The sequence below is a fragment of the Mauremys mutica genome, chromosome 1 (genome assembly GCF_020497125.1).
Source record: "Mauremys mutica isolate MM-2020 ecotype Southern chromosome 1, ASM2049712v1, whole genome shotgun sequence".
Classification (NCBI taxonomy): Eukaryota; Metazoa; Chordata; order Testudines; family Geoemydidae; genus Mauremys; species Mauremys mutica.
The window spans coordinates 241,208,466-241,224,700 of NC_059072.1; the positions used below are offsets into that span (position 1 = coordinate 241,208,466).

General features: G+C 41.9%; 1 protein-coding gene across 4 annotated transcripts in view; it reads left to right on the forward strand.

The window, feature by feature from the left end:
• The window catches only part of PPP2R3B (protein phosphatase 2 regulatory subunit B''beta), a 101,817-nt gene that overhangs the window by 68,433 nt on the left and 17,149 nt on the right, over nt 1-16,235 (forward strand). For all 4 annotated transcript variants that reach the window (XM_045004659.1, XM_045004677.1, XM_045004669.1 and 1 more), the window contains 3 exons: nt 7,944-8,030; nt 8,506-8,662; nt 11,020-11,068. In XM_045004659.1, the coding sequence (XP_044860594.1) occupies nt 7,944-8,030; nt 8,506-8,662; nt 11,020-11,068 (293 nt within the window). The remainder of the gene's footprint in view (nt 1-7,943; nt 8,031-8,505; nt 8,663-11,019; nt 11,069-16,235) is intronic.

Here is a 16,235-nt window from a genome sequence, read left to right on the forward strand (position 1 = left end):
TTCTCTCCTGCAGGAAGCTCTCAGGATTGGAGGATGTAGGGGAATATGCTGAAATTTTAATACCATACCCCCAGCCTCTAACTCCTGGTCAGGACAAAGCCCTGCGGAAAGGCAGCGTGGAGGTGCTGTTGGAGGTTGATCAATAAGGGCCAAGCTGCTGAGAGAGGAAGTGTGTAGCCATTGCAGACCTCCAATATCAAAATGCCTCAACAAAACAATGTGCTGCTCCCCAGAGCAGCAGGGGATGAGGGGTAGAGGGCTCAGATTTATCTGCATAGTAGTGGGGTGAAGTGGGAGGGGCGTGAGGGCTCAGCTTTACCCTTGGGCGGGTTGTGGGGGGGGGGAAGGAAGAGATTTCCCCCCCAGTTGACACCTAATGTATAGGGGGCTCAAGGCAGGTCCCTGGTGAAAGCCTTTTCTCAGTGCTGTGGTGGGTGGGTGTTCCCCTTGTCTATAATGGGTTACCTTCAGAGGGATAGCCTGCTCTGGGGGTTGAGCATTCTACTTCTGAGCCAGCTTATGCAGTCTAGCATGAGGAAAGAACCGCCCCCCTGGTAGCCTGCCAAAAAAGATGGGGATGCAGGTCAGTCAGTCACCTCCAGAAGCCTGCAGCAGGGAGGGGTGGATCAAAACAATCAGGTCTCCACAAGAAGACTGCCAGGGTGGATGAGTGGCAAGAATAGCTTGGAGGATGGTGCAATGGGGAGTTGGAGCAGGTGCCTGCACCCAAGTCACGTGAGGCAAGGAACTTTGACCTAGTCTACACTATGCATTTAGGTCGAATTTAGCAGCGCTAAATCGAATTAACCCTGTACCCGTCCACACAACGAAGCTATTTACTTCGACACAAAGGGCTCTTAATCTATTTCTGTACTCCTCCCCGACGAGGGGAGTAGCGCTGAAATCAACATTGCTGGTTCGACTTAGGGTTAGTGTGGACGCAATTCGACGGTATTGGCCTCCGGGAGCTATCCCACACTGCACCATTGTGACAGCTCTGGACAGCAATCTGAACTTGGATGCACTGGCCAGGTAGACAGGAAAAGCCCCAGGAACCTTTGAATTTCATTTCCTGTTTGCCCAACATGGAGAGTTCATCAGCACAGGTAACCATGCAGTCCGAGAATCGAAAAAGAGCTCCAGCATGGACCGTACGGGAGGTACTGGATCCGATCGCTGTATTGGGAGAGGATTCCGTGCTAGCAGAACTACGTTACAAAAAACAATGCCAAAACATTTGAAAGTCTCCAAGGGCATGATGGAGAGAGGACACAATAGGGACTCACTACAGTGCCGCGTGAAAGTTAAGGAGCTCAGGCAAGCATACCAGAAAACCAAAGAAGCAAACGGATGGTCCGGTGCAGAGCCACATATATGCCGCTTCTACGCTGAACTGCATGCAATTCTAGGGGGGCCGCCACCATTACCACACCCCTGACCGTGGATTCCGAGGAGGGGGTACTCTCAGCCATGCCTGAGGATTTTGTGGATGGGAAAGATGAGGAGGAGGAGGATGACGACGACGAGCTTGCAGAGAGCACACAGCATGCCATTCTCCCCAACAGCCAGGACCTTTTCCTCAGCCTGACTGAAGTAGCCTCCCAAGGCGGTATCCCGGACATGAAGCCATGGAAGGGGACCTCTGGTGAGTGTACCTTTTTGTAAATATTACACATGGTTCAAAAGCAAACTTTTTTAATGATTAATTTGCCCTGAGGACTTGGGATGCATTCGTGGCCAGTACAGCTACTGGAGAAGTCTGTTAATGTGTCTGGGGATGGAGCGGAAATCCTCCAGGGACATCTCCATGAAGCTCTCCTGTAGGTACTCCAAAAGCCTTTGCAGAAGGTTTCTGGGCAGGGCAGCCTTATTCCGTCCTCCATGGTAGGACATTTTACCACGCCATGCTAGTAGCAAGTAATCTGGTATCATTGCATGACAAAGCCTGGCAGCGTTTGGTCCTGGTGTTTGCTGGCATTCAAGCAACATCCATTCTTTAGCTCGCTGTGTTATCCTCAGGAGAGTGGTATCGTTCATGGTAACCTGGTTGAAATTCAGCCATCTTAATTAAGGGGACAGAGGTGGCCGTTCCTATGGGGCTGTTTGCGTGTGGCTGAAAAGAAATCCTTCCCTGCAGTTAGCCAAGCAGGGCGGGGGCGGCATTGGCGCTGAGCTGTTTGCGTTTGACTAGCAGGGATCTTCCCTGATACCAGCCATGCGGTGGGGGGAGGGGTAAAGTGATCATCCCAGAGAATTGGATGGGGGGAAGGTTAGTTTAGTTTCTGCTGCTGCACGTTAACACGAAAAGTGCAGCATTCAATGGGCTTTGCTTGGTATGGGAAAGGAGGGCGCTGCTTTTATGAAGGTTGCAGAAGCCAAAAGACAATGGCTTACCATGACCACATGCAAGCTGTATTCTGTTGCCCGGCCCTGCGTCTGTGATCTCTAACACCAAAGCCGCAGGCACTCAATATTAAGATGCAAAATGCGACCTTGTACCGAAATCACATGTGCTATGTAATGTGAATAGTGTTGTTCACTGTGAAAGAGTATAAGCATTGTTCTGTAAAATGTATCTCTTTAAATACTTCTCTCCCTTTTTTTCCCTCTCTCCCGCAGCTGCAGATTTTTCAAGCCTCCCTCCTCCGTCCTGAAGGCTATCTCAGATAAGGCGGCGAAAAAAACGCACGCAAGATGGAATGTTCTCTGAAATCATGCAATAGACCTGCAGCGAAAGAGCTCATTTGAATGAGTGGAATGACACAGTATCACAGTACAGGAAAGCGGCCAACAAACATGAGGACAGAAGGGACGAATGTGAGGACAGGAGGGATGCTCGAGATGAGAGGTGGCGGCAGGAAGATCAGAGGAGGCAGGATGCAACGCTGCAGCTACTGCGGGATCAAATGGACATGCTCCGGCATCAGGTGGAGCTTCAGGAACGGCAGCAGGATCACAGAGTGCTGCTGCAGCAGTGGACAGCCCAAGCAAAAGGCTGTCATTCAGCAAGTTTTGAAGTGGCCTTTTCCTTCCTTCCCTCATCCCCTCCTCCCACACCCCACCCGGGCTACCTTGTCAGTTCTCTCCCTATTTTTATAAATCAATTAATAAATAATACATGGTGTTTAAATGATAGTGACTTTATTTCCTTTGAAAGCAAGCTGTGATCGAAGGGGGGAGGGTGGGTGGCTTACAGGGAATGAGTCAATCAAGGGAGCAGGTTTTCATCAAGGAGAAACTAACACACTGTAGCCTGGCCAGTCATGAAACTGGTTTTCAAAGCTTCTCTGATGCACAGCACTTCCTGGTGTGCTCTTCTAACTGCCCTGGTGTCTGGCTGCGCATAATCAGCAGCCAGGCAATTTGCCTCAACCTCCCACCGCGCCATAAATGTCTTCCCCTTACTCTCTCAGAGATTGTGGAGCACACAGCAAGCAGCAATAACAATGAATATATTGGTTTGGCTGAGATCTGAGCAAGTCAGTAAAGTGCGCCAGCAACCCTTTAAACGTCCAAATGCACGTTCTACCACCATTCTGCATTTGCTCAGCTTATAGTTGAACAGCGCCTGACTACTGTCCAGGCTGCCTGTGTGTGGCATCTTGAGCCATGGCATTAAGGGGTAGGCTGGGTCCCCAAGGATAACTATAGGCATTTCAACAACCCCAACGGTTATTTTCTGGTCTGGGAAGTAAATCCCTTGCTGCAGCCGTTTAAACAGATTAGTGTTCCAGAAGATGCGAGCATCATGAACCCTTCCTGGCCATCCCACGTTGGTGAAACGTCCCTTGTCATCCACCAGTATTTGCAGCACCATTGAAAAGTACCGCTTGCGGTTTATGTACTGGCTGCCCTGGTGCTTCAGTGCCAAGATAGGGATATGGGTTTCATCTGTCGCCCCACCACAGTTAGGGAATCCCATTGCAGCAAAGCCATCCAATATGACCTGTACATGTCCCAGAGTCACTATCTTTGATAGATAGCAGCAGCTCAGTGATTGCATTGGCTACTTGCATCACAGCAACCCCCACAGTAGATTTGCCCACTCCAAATTGATTCCCAACTGACCGGTAGCTGTCTGGGATTGCAAGCTTCCACAGGGCCACTCGCTTCTCAACTGTGAGTGCTGCTCTCATTTTGTTTTCTTTGCACTTCAGGGCAGGGGAAAGCAAGTCTCAAAGTTCCATGAAAGTGGCCCTACTCATATGAAAATTTCCCAGTCACTGGGAATCGTCCCACACCCGCAACACTATGCGGTCCCACCAGTCTGTGCTTGTTTCCCGGGCCCAGAATCAGCGTTCCACGGCATGAACCTGCCCCATTAACACCATGATCTCCAAAGTGCTAGGGCCCGCGGGTTGAGAGAATTCTGTGTCCATGTCCTCATCACTCTCATCGCCGCGATGCCGCCGCCTCCTCGCCTGGTTTTGCAGGTTCTGGTTCAGCATAAACTGCATGATCATGCATGAGGTGTTTACAATGTTTATGGCTGCTGCGTTGAGCTGAGCGGGCTCTATGCTTGCCATGGTATGACGTCTGCACAGGTAACCCAGGAAAACACCGTGAAAGTTGTCTGCCCTTGCTTTCACAGAGGGAGGCAAGGAGGGGGAAGGGGCCTGACGACATGTACCCAGAACCACCCACGACAATGTTTTTTGCCCCATCAGGCATTGGGATTTCAACCCAGAATTCCAATGGGCGGGGGAGACTGCAGGAACTATGGGATAGCTACCCACAGTGCAACGCACCGGAAGTCGACGCTAGCCTCGGTACTATGGACTCACACCACCGAATTAATGTGCTTAGTGTGGCCGCATGCACTCAACTTTATACAATCTGTTTCCAAAAATCAATTTCTGTAAAATCGGAGTAATCCCGTAGTGTAGACATACCCCTCTTCATGTCATCACAAGAGCTCATCCAAGAGGTGGCAAAGTTGTGGGACTTACAATAAATTAATGAGAGTTGATGACTCTGTAATTGCTTGCTGGGTTTTTCTTGCTAAGAGCTGATACTAGTTTTTGCCTCTTACCAGTGAGGCCATAGCAATTCCTAGATGAATTATTTCTCAAAAGTAATGTTGGAAGCAAGGGGAGAAAGAAGGAAATATGTCATCTGTGGGGATTTTTCTTAGGTAACTGTATTGGAGCCTGGTTTGTCTGAATTGTGGAAAAACTGCTGTTCCTTCTGAGGGCTGCAGCAGCTAAATCCTCTTATCCTCCAATCCTTTCTTTAGCTGAGGAACATATTTACTTAGGGAGGCCTGGGTTGAAATAACATTTGACAAATTCATCTTAGCAGTTTGCCAGTAGAGAGAGCTAATGAAATGTCCACTACTTACTTTTGCCCCTAAAAGAACTTCTCATAGAAAAGAAGCCCAAACTGCTATGAACAGTCTCTCTGAAAAGGGAACTGTAACACCAGTCCACTAATTAAAGAAATGTCAAGAAAACTGTCTACACTGTTGTCCCTGTTTAGAAGAAAGAGCATCTGCTGACCACTACAGATTTCTAAAGAAATTAAGCCCTGTAATTATCTGAATGATAACAAATAGATCCACTGATCTCCCTTTTAGTTAAGTATTGTATTTAAGTGTATTCTGAATGGGAGTTGTTTAAGAAACTTCTTGACGTTTTAGTGATCCTACTGCTGAGTGGAAGCTGTGTCTGGAGGATGTTGTCTTCACGTAATTAAAGTTGTAGGTTAGAGGTTTTTAGTGGGTTCCCTCACCAATTTACTATTAAATATTGAAATCTAATTGCTGCTCCACTTCCACTTCTGGGTCAGATGCCATCTGAGTATTACCTCAGAGGGAGGCAGACCCATCTGCTGGCCAGAGGTTTAAAATTTCCCTCAGTTTAGGAGTAAGGTCTGGTACATTAGCTTTATATTAGCCTAAAACTTAGCTGTAGAAACAGTATTTATACTGATACAAGAGTTGTGTAGGCCACTTCCATAGGAATTAAACATATCTCTAGAATTTCAACAGTGTCATGGTTATTTTGCACAATTTTTCCTTCCCACAATCAAAAAAATAAAAATGTACAGCAGCAACTGCCTTGAGTATTGTAAATGAAACAAGTCTCAAACTATTTATTCATTCTCTGCTCTGGTTTGTTTTAGAGACCCAAATTTTAAGACTTGTCCAGTTGTGTCTAGCAAACATTCAATTTTGGGGTTTTTTAGACCAGTTAGATGTGTAACAGATGAGGTAATGATGTCCAGATGGATTAAACTGCAAAGCTAAGGCAAAACTTTGATAGAAAAAAAATTGCTTTGTAGTTTAAGCCAAAAATGGGCTTTCCCTAAACACACAATTAAGACTGAACTAATTAAATTTCAGAAGAAAGATAAGCCATTCCCCTTCCTAGGCTTATCAAACCAGCTGTTCCTATTGAAAGTAAGAGCAGCAGAGCTTGCTGTGTGCTGCAGCTTTAACTATATGTAAAATTTCATGATTAAAATATCAGTAACTCACTTAATGCCCTTTACTCATAACTCAAAGCCAATTTCATTTTGATATGGAAGTATGATGGACTGTTTCATAGCGTTTTTTGACATCCCTTTATTTTAGTAATAGATGGATTTATAACTTGGGACTTCAAGAGCTTCATTGCCAGATAGGTAATGTGTTTAATAGTGTAGTCTGAAATAAAAATCTCACATTCTTTGGACTGAACCTTTTTACACTAGGCTTCTAAGACTATTCTTAAGCTAAAAATATAAAGTGGATGATGCATGTACTTTATAATATCTAACCAACTTTTCCTTCTTACGTTTTCTCAAATAATTCTCTTACCACATTCTTTTCCTGACCTTCTCTTCCATATCCTGTCTTTATCTTGCTTAGCTTAAAGTGTAAACTCTTTGAAGCAAGAAATGTTATGCATTTTTCAAACACAAATTTACAGTGTAAATAAACAAGTTGTGTGTTTTCTAATTTAGAGTTTTAAGATCCCAGAGAGTTGAAATATTGTCTGTTTAAAGCACTATATACATGGATGGCATAATTGATAAGTGAAAACGCTTACATTTGTAAAATTGACATAAATTTACATCAGTAGAATCCTTGCTGTGGGTAGAACTAGTATCTTGGATGTACTAGATCTGAAGACTGGATTTGGAAGGGAAAAGGTGGTTGGTAAGCACGAGGAAGGAGGCTGTTGTGGATGTAGTGGGGGAGGTTTTGAATGTGATAAGAGTATAAGGCAGAAACCCAGAGAGGGATATATGAAATGAGTTGGTGGGAGTAATTAGAGAAGAAGGGGATATCAGCAATGGGATTCTTGAATAAATTGGACAGTGGTGCGAAAGTTGATCAGGGATAAAGTTACAGTAGTTGAGGCAAGAGAAGCCAGGACATGAACATTTTTAAGGGTTTTCCAGGGGGGGTTTAGCAATGGGAATAGAGAGGCAAAGGATGGATTTTGGGAATGCAGAAGTAGCAGAATTTGTCATGACTGAATATGAAAAGAATGCTGGCAGAATAGAAGGGTGCTGGAGTTGTCAGTACAGATAGACATCTGGAGAGGGATTAGGAAGAAATAAGTGTGGCTTTGTGGCACTGAATTGAAGATATTGAGACACCTGGGGGATGTCTAAGTGATATCTGTAGAGAGTTGGAAATAATGTCTGGAAAGGTAGTATCTGAAACAATAGGAGGATGAGCTCACTAAGACAAGGGCAGGGGGAGGAATGGACCTAGGCCTCAACAGATAGAGGAGGAAGATAGACTCTGAGGGTAATGATGACCAAATACTGCAGACTGAGCAATAGTAATAAACAATGGGAATTGAATACAGCAGTAGACTGCAGAACCTTATTTCATATTTTTGTTTGCATTTGTACCCAGGTATTTTTAAACTCTTAACCAAGACTTGGAACAATACAGTGTTTAGTTCAGATAGTTAGAAGTAGACTTTCAACTTGTCTGTCTCTTGCAGGTTATACAAAGGATATTTTATACCGTAAATAGGTCTTGGTCTGGAAGAATCACGTGTAATGAACTCAGGAAAAGCAGCTTTTTGCAGGTATTTATGTAAAACTGCAAGGTAGATATAACTTCTGCTCATTTAAAAGCTTTATTAAGTTAAATACTTAAAAGGGCATAAGTAAAGATGGTATTTGTTCTTGCTTCTTCCCAGATCAGTGAAGACTAAAGTGCATGGATTCTCAAGGGAGCAATTATTAATACAAGACTGTTTCAATTTAGCTTACTATGTTGTTCAGAGCTATATTTGTCTCTCACTTAGCAGTAAGTTGGCTGTCCTTACTATGCAGCTTTCTCTGGCACCTTAGCTTTCAACTCAGTTTATTAAAATCTGCTCTTAGCATGCTATGTGGTGCATAAGGTCTTTGAAGATAAAATAATTCCACTGGAAAACTGTTAAATATTAGTGATACTCATTGATAATATGAGAACTTTCACTTATCCTTCCAGTTGCTGCTGTGACCAACAGGCATCTTGCAGGTTCTTTAATGAGATTTTCTTTTTCCTGATAATAGAATGTGGCATTATTGGAAGAAGAAGCTGATATTAACCAGCTGACAGAGTACTTCTCTTATGAGCACTTCTACGTCATCTATTGCAAATTTTGGGAGCTGGATACAGACCATGACCTCTATATTGATCCAAAGGATTTAGCCCGGCATAATGATCATGGTATGACACATGGAACAACTTTTAACAGTCTAACTTTAAGAACAGAAGTCAAAGTTAACTGAAAAGCTATACCACACTTCATATGGAGTTTTAAGAATATCTAGCGGCTACACGCTGTTCTGCATTCACAAAGTCTGCAGTGGTTTTGGATTCAGTAATCCTGCACATTTTGTCCAAAAACCTAATTTAAATATCTCTTTACATCTTGCAGCTGCTCTGGAAGTACTTTGTCAGAGGCTGTGTGTCTATTGTCATCTTAAGGAATCATTCCTCTCATGATTGGAAAGATCACTTACAAACAAAATCTGATATGCCCTGCTCTCCCACATAGTGAAAAAGATCCAGGACATCATTCTGATTGCCCTACGGAAGGGAAATATTTTTCCCTAGGATTGCTTCTATTCAAGTCTAACTACTTTTTAGTCAATATTTCATTCAGGAAGGAGAACACTCTTGTTTTTCTGCTGGTCATGATCATTTGAACCAGCAAAGGCAAAAGCAAGTTTGATCACATATTATAGATGACTCCCTCCTCATTCTTAACAGGAAGAAAAAGTAACAGCTGTTAAACATGAACAGTAGGAAATACGGGCACAAGCAGCTTGAAGGGATTGATCTTGAGTACTGCATGTCTGCCATTCCCATTAAGTTCAGTTGAAATCAAAAGGAGACACTGCGTGCTCAGCACTCTTGAAAATAGGTACTTACTTAGGTGCCTAAATATGGACTTCACAGCCTAACTTTTGGACACACATTTTGAAAATTTTAGCCCTACACTTAAAAAGCAGGTGGTAGAGCGAGGTATGTCTTCAACAACAGTCGTCTCCCACAGGGTGTGGCTGTCTCCTCGTTGCTGTCAGTCTAAAACTAGACTAGACCAAGCACTCATACACGTTGCAAGGAAAAATACTGAAGTGGAAGGAGTATTGACACGATAGCCTAACAGGTCTCTTCCCTCTCTAATTTTTGTGATCTCAGCTTTCAGTTGTATCATGCCTTTTTTTTCCCCTGAAGCAAATGAGCTGAGTGTCACCCAGTTCTGGGAATAAATAGTGAATAGGTTGCTGGTGTCCTTTAGAACAGTCATTCTCAACCTTTACGGACTATTGTATCCCTTTCAGGAGTCTGATTTGTCTTGTGTACCCAAGTTTCACCTCATTTAAACTACTTGCTTACACAAATAGAAAAATGTCACAGCACACTATTACAGAAACATTTCTTTCTTTCTCGTGTTTAGCATATCATAAAATAAATTGATTGGAATATAAATATTATACTTACATTTCAGCATACAGTATATAGAGCAGTAGAAACAAGTCATTGTATGAAATTTTAGTTTGTACTGTCTTCGCTAGTGCTTTTCATGTAACCTGTTGTAAAACTAGGCAAATATCTAGATGAGTTGATGTACTCCTTGGAAGACCTCTGTGTACCCCCAGTTGAGAACCACTGATTTAGAACATCATTATGATGATTTTCTACAAGATATGTTCAAACAGGAATTAATTCAAGGAAATCCTATAGCCAGTGTTATACAGGAGGTTAGACTTCAGTGGTCCTTCTAGCCTTATCTATGAAATGTTTGGTGATAGCAAAAACAAATATATACTACAGGACAAGGTTTGACTAGTTAGCCTTTTACAGAAGCATTGGTGGGGGTTTTTTTGCTTTGAAATGAAAGGTTTCAATGGTTAGGTTAATCAGATGCAATTCTGGTTCTCTTTTTCAATATTAAACTTTGAAATATAGAAGTATCTTTTGTAAAACATTCAGCTCTTAAAGCCTATTAATTCCTTAATATGTTTTGTATTCTGGTAGAGAAATTACACTTAGAGTATGCTGGTAGAAAGCACCGTAAAACTATGCAAATAAGACTCAATCATTTAACCAAAGACACTTCATCTTTAGTAAAACCCCAGCATTGATAACAAAATAAAAACATGCATCTCAAAACTGTGTGTCAGAGATAGTTAAGTATTATCTTTGTACATTAAAATTCCTAATTCCATGTTGGCTCCATGATGAATTATAGGGCTTCTAAAATGTAAAGACCCTTGAAAGCAAGATTTACTTGTTAAGGCAATGCTTGTTAAATAAATACTGATCTAATTATTGTCCTAGACCTCATGCTTCAAGTCAGAATTTAAAGCCATTTGGACCCCGTTTTGGAGGCTGTATGTGTCAAATGGTCCCATCCATGGGGATTCAAAGATTAATGAGAGCTAATCTTTTGTTTTACAAACCTCTATATTTATATAATTAGGTGGTTTTCAATAAATATATTTAATCAGCTAAACACAATATAAAGCAAAAATATGACCTTTAAATGTCTTCTAATATTTTTTTCTCTTTCGCAGCTATATCAAACAGGATGATAGAGAGGATATTTTCAGGAGCAGTAACAAGGTAACTTTTTTATATGCTGCTTTAAATACAGGTAATCCAATTTAATGGTCAGACTTGTTTGTGAAAAATTGAAAATTAAGTTCCTAGAACAGTTGAGTTCCCCTGAAAATCAAAAGCTAATTTCAAGGATTCAGCACTATCACTCCAAATTTTTAAATCTACTGTTTCAACAGGAATTTTTGCGTTGCTGCTGCACAATGTACTCTGTGCAAAGGTCTTTGATTTTGGTAAATAAGGTAAAGCAATGTTGTAAAATCTAATTTGGGTTGGGAAGAAAGTGAAAAGTGATCACTGGCTTTCTCTGCTATTTTCTTTCCATTTGCCAATTTAAAACTTTAAATGAACTCCAGTTGGAAACTCAAATTTTCATTTGAAAGCTTTTTCTACTAGTGTTACAAATAACACATAATTTTTCTCTAACTTTAGTTATATTAACCTTATTTATCTTAAGTGTGAGTACTTTGTGCATTTGACAACACCGTATAGGAGCTTCAATATTTTTTGATGGTCATATGTATTTCCTGTCTCATGGAATAGCTCTGATGACTAGGGCTGGCTAGAAAACAAGAATTCCATTTCGTGAAAAACTGACGTTTTACCATGTAGTTCCTCATCAGAATGAAAACTGGACCTGTAAATTTTTTTTTTGTTTAAAAATGAGAGAACACCACGCTAGAATAGCCAGTAGTCCAGTGCTCACTTGGGATATGGATGACCAGGATTCAAATCCCTGCTTTGCCTGATTCTGCCTCTCTTGCACTCTCTTTGACCCAATGAACATGTAACTATTTACACCAGTGATGTGGACCCCTACAAAATAGCGAATGGAGGGGTGGGCCATTTTGGAAATTTAGACATTGTCTGCAGACCCACAGGGGTCCACAAGTTGAAAACCACTGATTTACACAAAGTGAAACCGCTCCAACAGAGGAGAGAGAGAGAGACTGACTCTATGGCCTGGTGGTTAGGGCATGTCATGAATATGGGGGGAAGGGTAGCAACCTTTGTCTGCTTGGCAGCTGTACTGGATTGCCTTACCTGTAAAGGGTTAAGCAGTTCAAGTAATCTAGTTGGCACCTGACCAGAAGGACCAATGAGGAAAGAAGATACTTTCAAATCTGGGTGGGGGGGAAGGATTTGTTTTGTTGTTCTGTAGATTGTTCTCTCTCCAGAAGGAGGGAAAAGCCAGCAGAACATACCTGGGATACTTCAACTAAAACCACAGAAACTGTAAGTAGGTCAAGGAAATGCATTAGGTTATTTTTTGTTTTGGCTTGTGAATTTTCCTATGCTAAAGAGGTAGTTTCTTTCCTGTTTTGTAATTGTGAAGCTGAGTCCAGAGGGGAATCCTCTGTGTTTAAAATTTTATTATCCTGTAAAGTTACCGTCCATCCTGATTTTGCAGGTGTGATTCTATTACTTTTTTCTTTATTTATAAAGTTCTTCTTATAAGAACCTGATTGATTTCAGTGTCCTGAAGACAAAAGGTTTGGTCTATGCTCACATTGCTAAGGCAGCTGGTTAGTATTTTATTCTCAAGCCTCCCCAGGAAAGGGGGTGAAGGGACTTGGGGGGATATTTTGGGGGATAAGGATTCCAAGTGACCTTTCCCTGAATATTTTGTGTAAATCACTTGGCGGCGGCAGCAATATCAATCTAAGGAATTAGTGCCTTAGAGAAGCTTAACCTAAGCTGGTAAAATATAAGTTTAGGGGGTCTTTCATGTGGGTCTCCACATCTCTACCCCAGAGTTCCGAGTGAGGGGGGAACCCTGACAGGGCACTTGCATGAACCAGGCAGAGCAGGGACTTGAATCTTGGTCTCGTACATCCCCTATGAGTGTCCTAGCCACTGGGCTAGTGGTTATTCTGGAGCAGCTGTTCTCTTATTTTGACTTATATGTGAAACCTTCACGACAAAACCAATAAGTTGGAGTGAAAATTTCAGTTTTGATGAATTGGCATTTTTGACCCAAAAACCAGTTGAGTTGTACAATTCTCAGTCTGCTCGAATGACATCACACTCATGCAATGCTTTTTTGGCATCTCTCATGCATGCTGTTCCTGAGGGCTAGCAAAGGGGTCTTGACCAGTAAATGTAGCAGAAAATCTGAAACCAAAGTGGCAGTAGGCAACCCTAGAGAGGAAGACATGTGCTTGGGTATGTTTCATGATGCTGCTGTCAGACTTCCCAAAAAGATCTAAACATCAGCAGGGTATCAGAAAGGTGCTTAAAAACAGGAATTCTCTACAGGAGAAATCTCACAATGTGCTAAGCCAAGGCTGCTTATCGAATTATTTTTTTAATTGGTCAGTTTTTTTGTAAAAATCGAAGTTCTCTTTTGGAAGGTATAGGACACAAAGGCAGTTGCTTGGAAACTGTAATGATCAGTGCAGTATAAGAACAGAAATGAAACGGAAGTGAAATCAAAAATAATTCAGGAAGTATCTTGTGTATATATAGGTGGGCTGTCTTTCACGTGAGTTAACTGTGATTAACTCAAACATTAATCACGATTAATCACAGTTTTAGTCACTATTAAACAATAGAATACTAATGGAAATTTATTAAATATTTTGGATGTTTTTTCTACATTTTCATATATAATTGTATTCTGTCTTGTAATTGAAATCAAAGTGTATATTTTTATTACAAATATTTGCACTGTAAAAATGATAGTATTTTTCAATTCACCTCATACAAGTACTGTAGTACAATCTTTGCGTGAAAGTGAAGCTTACAAATGTAGATTTTTATTTTTTTAAGTTACTGTGACAAAGCTCTGTCCTTGGCTCTGTGGGTCCTGCACTTCCTGGAGGATTTTGCTAGCCTCAGAGGCTCACTGTGACCTTCCATGTAGCCCTTCTCTTTCTAGAGGCAAGGGTCACAGCCTACTGAGCCATTTTCATCATAAGCCAGCAAGGGAGGTGAGGAGAAGCTACCCTTCCTTGCACAGTCTCTTAGAAACAGGATGCATACAATTCCCTGGGCCACTTCTGCACAGCAGCCCCCACTTCTTCAGTATCCACTTCACCCTTACCTCAGGGCCTCCTTCCTTGTGCCTGATATGGTTTGTACTGCTCAGTCTCGCCAACGGTATGGGTTCCTCCTACAGCTCCTGACAAACCCCCACCTAACTAACTGGGAGGTTTTTAACTAGTTTCAGCCAGCCCCTGATTGACTTCAGGTGTCCCAATCAACCTAGCTGTCCTCCCTGCCTTCTGGAAAGATCTTCATTGGCTCCAGGTGTCTTAATTGACCTGGAGCAGCTGCCATTTGCTTATCCTGGTAACAGGGATTTGTTTAGCCTGTGGATAATATATGTCTTCCACTACTTTACTATAGCCATCTGGCCTTGCCCTGTCACATAACATTGTTTTGTTTTTGAGTGCAGTTATATAAAACTTCAGAGCCTCCAAGTCCACTCAGTCCTACTTCTTGTTCAGCCAAGTTTCAGAGTAGCACCCGTATTAGTCTGTATCTGCAAAAAGAACATGAGTACTTGTGGCACCTTATAGACTAACAAATTTATCTGAGCATAAGCTTTCGTGGGCTACACCCACTTCATCGGATGCATAGAATGGAACATATAGTGAGGAGATATATATACATACAGAGAACGTGAAAAGGCGGGAGTTCCCCTACCAACTCTAAGAGGCTAATTAAGATGAACTATTGTCAGAAAAAAAAAAACTTTTGTAGTGATAATCAAGATGGCCCATTTAAGACAGTTTAACAAGAAGGTGTGAGGATCCTTAACATGGGGAAATAGCTTCAGGGTGTGTAATGGCTCAGCCATTCCCAGTCTCTATTTAAGCCTAAATTGACTGTATCTAGTTTGCATATCAATTCAAGTTCAGCAGTTTCTCGTTGGAGTCTGTTTTTGAAGCTTTTCTGTTGCAAAATTGCCACCTTTAAATCTGTTACTGAATGGCCAGTGAGGTTGAAGTGTTCTCCTACTGGTTTTTTAATGTTATGATTCCTGCTGTCAGATTTGTGTCCATTTAGTCTTTTGTGCAGAGACTGTCCGGTTTGGCCAGTGTACATGGCAGAGGGATTGTTCAGCCAATCGCTAAGACAAACAAGTTTGTTTACATTTACAGGAAATAATACTGCCATCTTCCTATTTACAATTTCACCAGAAAGTGAGAATAGGCATTTGCATGTTACTTTTGTAGCTGGCATAACAAGGTATTTACGTGCCAGATATGCTAAACGTTTGTATGCCCCTTCATGCTCCGGCCACCATTCCAGAGGACTCGCTTCCATGCTGATGACGCTCGTTTAAAAAAGTGTTAATTAAATTTGTGCCTGAACTCCTTGGAGGAGAAGTGCATGTCCCCTGCTCTGCTTTACCCACATTGTGCCATATATTTCATGTTATAGCAGTCTTGGATGATGCCCCAGCACATGTTCATTTTAAGAACACTTTCACTGCAGATTTCACAACGCAAAGAAGTTACCAGTGTGATATTGCTGAAGATAGCTACAGCACTTGACCCAAGGTTTAAGACTCTGAAGTGCCTTCCAAAATCTGAGAGGGATGAGGTGTGGAGCATGCTTTCAGAAGTCTTAAGAGCAACAGTCTGATGTGGAAACTACAGAACCCAAACCATCAAAGAAAATCAACCTTCTGCTGGTGGCATCTGACTCAGATGATGAAAATGAACATGCGTCGGTCCGCAGTGCTTTGGATTGTGTTAGAGTACAACCTGTTATCAGCATGGATGCACATCCTGTGGAATGGTGGTTGAAGCATGAAGGGACATATGAATCTTTAGCACATCTGGCACATAAATATCTTGCAATGCCAGCTACAACAGTAGCACGGGAGTGCCTGTTCTCACTTTCAGGTGACATTGTAAACAAGAAGTGGGCAGCATTATCTCCTGCAAATGTAAACAAATTTGTTTGTCTTTGCAATTGGCTGACAAGAAGTAGGACTGAGTGGACTTGCAGGTTCTAAAGTTTTACATGGTTTTATTTTGAATGCAGTTATTTTCTGTACATAATTCTACGTTTGTAAGTTCAACTTTCATGACAGATTGCACTACAGTACTTGTATTAGATGACTTGAAAAATACTATCTTTTTTTAACAGTGCAAATATTTGTAATAAAAAATAAATAAGGTGAGCACTATACACTATGTATTCTGTGTTGTAATTG